This window comes from Pinus tabuliformis, chromosome 9 (genome assembly GCF_031772625.1).
Source record: "Pinus tabuliformis cultivar Carrire ecotype Pingquan chromosome 9, CPIR1, whole genome shotgun sequence".
Taxonomy (NCBI): domain Eukaryota; kingdom Viridiplantae; phylum Streptophyta; class Pinopsida; order Pinales; family Pinaceae; genus Pinus; species Pinus tabuliformis.
The window spans coordinates 48,310,806-48,313,694 of NC_142307.1; the positions used below are offsets into that span (position 1 = coordinate 48,310,806).

General features: G+C 46.7%; 1 protein-coding gene across 1 annotated transcript; it reads left to right on the forward strand.

The window, feature by feature from the left end:
• The first annotated feature begins 564 nt into the window (after positions 1–564).
• LOC149147067 (uncharacterized) lies at positions 565–1,443 on the forward strand. The gene has a single exon (XM_089441706.1). The coding sequence runs from the start codon at positions 565–567 to the stop codon at positions 1,441–1,443; it is 879 nt and encodes a 292-aa protein (XP_089297832.1).
• Positions 1,444–2,889: the final 1,446 nt, after the last annotated feature.

Sequence of the window (2,889 nt, forward strand, 5' to 3'; positions counted from 1 at the left end):
CTCCGAAGATTCCCCTCCGATCACTGAAGCTAACCCGTCCCATCCCTCATCTTCCACTCATCCTCCGCCTTCTTCCTCCTCCCCAATTCCCCACTCCCCCCCCCCCCCCACTTCCCTAATCACCCCTCTGGGGTCAAGAAGGATCAAGCAAAGAACGACAAAGAAAAGGATCTTGATGGAATGTCAGATTCTCCTCCTAATGAAATCCTGATTGAGGACGAAGGCACTCAAGTGCAACCGATGGAAGAGGAACCGAAAAGCGTAGACCTGCATGGCCTTGATATTCTAGAACTGGAACTGGCATGCAAGACGAAGGCGTATGACAGCATCTCAGAAGCCCAACTTAGCAAGTTGGAAGTGGTTATCTCAAGAGCATACCAGCAACAGCAACTCGGGATCCAACCAGGAAGCCAGTGGGATGGAAGCCAACCACCTAAGGAGTCAAAAAAAAGGGGATGGAAAACAGATCTACAAAGAACGATCGAGGTAGGGAAGCTCCTGGTAGACTCAGGCAGGTATGCGAAATTGACAAAGTACTACAAACCCTCTCCAAATGGTTAAACCATGAAGCTGGTCTCATGGAACTTAAGAGGGCTCAACGGCCCAGGTAAACTCAGAATGTTAAAGAACATGATTAAAGCGGAAAAGCCACACCTTTGCCTTTTCCAGGAAAACAAATGTAACGACACTACATTAGGCAGCATCCTAACCAAAGCTTGGCCAGGATGCCGCTCAGTAGCAGTTGATGCATCAGGAGCGTCAGGAGGACTGGCTATTGCATGGAATACCCAAGCAATAAACCTTTCAGAGTTCCATGCCTCTCATCATCTTATACAGGCAGCCTTCCATATTTTGGGCACGAATGTACATGGTAATCTCTCAAATGTATACTTCCCGCAGGATACAGGAAGCAAAATAGCACTCCTAGACACCATTGAGGCACTGAACAACAACAGGAGGCACCCGCTCTGGATCATCGGAGGGGATTTTAACATGATCACTAAGCTAGAAGAAAAAACTGGGGGAAGAAACAGATTGGAGCAAGAAAATATACATTTCAAGGACTTCATCCAAAATGCCTCCCTAATAGACATGCCTTTCTGCAATGGTACTTTCACTTGGAGTAACCGTAGAGCCGGCAAACATCAAATCACCTCCAAGCTCGATCGCTTCCTCATATCTGATAATGCGATTCATCTTGGAGGAGACATCACAGCCGCCATTCTCCCGCATACGGGTTCGGACCACTGGCCGATAGCTCTCCAATGGCAAAGACCTGGAAACCAGACTCGGAGACCCTTCCGTTTCAAAAGTTTTTGGCTCTCGCACCCTGAATTCAAAGACTTTGTCACAGCCACTTGGACCTCCTTCACCCCTCCAGAAGGATCTAAGATGTACAAATTCCAACAGAAGCTCCGATTCCTAAAATTCCAGCTAAAGTGATGGAAAAAAGAAACCTTTGGAGACATATTCAAAGCACAACAAGATCTCAATCTGGAACTAGCGGATCTTCATCAAAACATTATTACAGAAGGACACACAGAAGGGACACTGGAACAGGAAAGGCACATCCACAGGCAGATTGAGGAAAGTCAGAAGCAGGAGGAAATTTACTGGAAACAAAAGTCCAGAATAAGATGGTTGAAGGAAGGAGAACGCAACACCAAATTCTTCCACAGAACCACCATACAAAGAAGAATGCACAACAACAATCCGTTCATCCAGAAGCCGGGAGGAGAAAGAGTGGAAATGCATGAGGAAATCGAGGAAGAGTTGTGCAATCACTTCAACCAGATCCTTCAAGAGCCGGAAGGAGATAGAAGCCAAGCAATTGAAAAAATCACTAACAATGTACCTAGAATCATTACAGAGGAGCACAATGAGCTTCTCCTCCGTCCGATTCAGCTTCAGGAGGTGGATGAGGCAATGGCCCAGCTCAAGGATGGAAAAGCTCCCGGACCAGATGGTTTCACCACCACGTTCTTTCATACCTTTTGGGAGATGATAAAACATGAAGTATGGCAAATTGTTGAAGAATCGAGAGCAATCCACTGGATTCTACCTTCTCTCAACACCACTTTCATCGCCCTCATTCCCAAAGAGGAGGACTCTATCAAGCCCGAAAAATTCAGGCCGATTGCACTCTGCAATGTAATTTACAAGGTCATCTCTAAAGTTGTGGCTAACCGGTTGAAGCCCCTATTGCCGATGCTCATATCCCAGGAACAGTCAGGTTACGTGGAGGGCAGACAAATCCTGGACGGCATTCTCCTTACGCACGAGATCATTCACTCCCTCAAACAATCAAAGCAAGCAGGTATGATTCTTAAGCTTGATCTTTCAAAGGCTTTTGATAAACTCAGCTGGAACTTTATTCAGCAAATGCTAAAAGCTTTTGGTTTCAATACTATGTGGATCCGCTGGATAATGAGTTTAATAAGTTCAACTCAATTCTCCATCCTTGTTAATGGCATCCCTTCTCGCCCCTTCAAGCCATCAAGAGGAATTAGGCATGGGGATCCACTATCCCCTTTCCTATTTGTTCTCATGGCAGAAGGGCTTGGCCGTCACATAAAGCAAGCTCTCGAATCCCACCGTCTCAAAGGTCTCTCTGTTCATAACTCCCCTGCCACCTCTCATCAGCAGTTTGTTGACGACACTATGCTGTTTGGTTATCCCTCAGCCCAGGAAGCCTCTTGCCTCAAATCCTTGCTCAATGACTTCGCTGAAGCATCTGGCACTGATGTAAACTGTACCAAATCGCAGATTTTTTTCTTCCACACACCCCCCCAGATTAAGTCAGCCGTCACCGGAATTCTTGGCTTCCCCTCAGCATCTCTCCCCTCCAAATACCTGGGTGCCCCTCTCATTGCCTCTGCTATCAAGCAC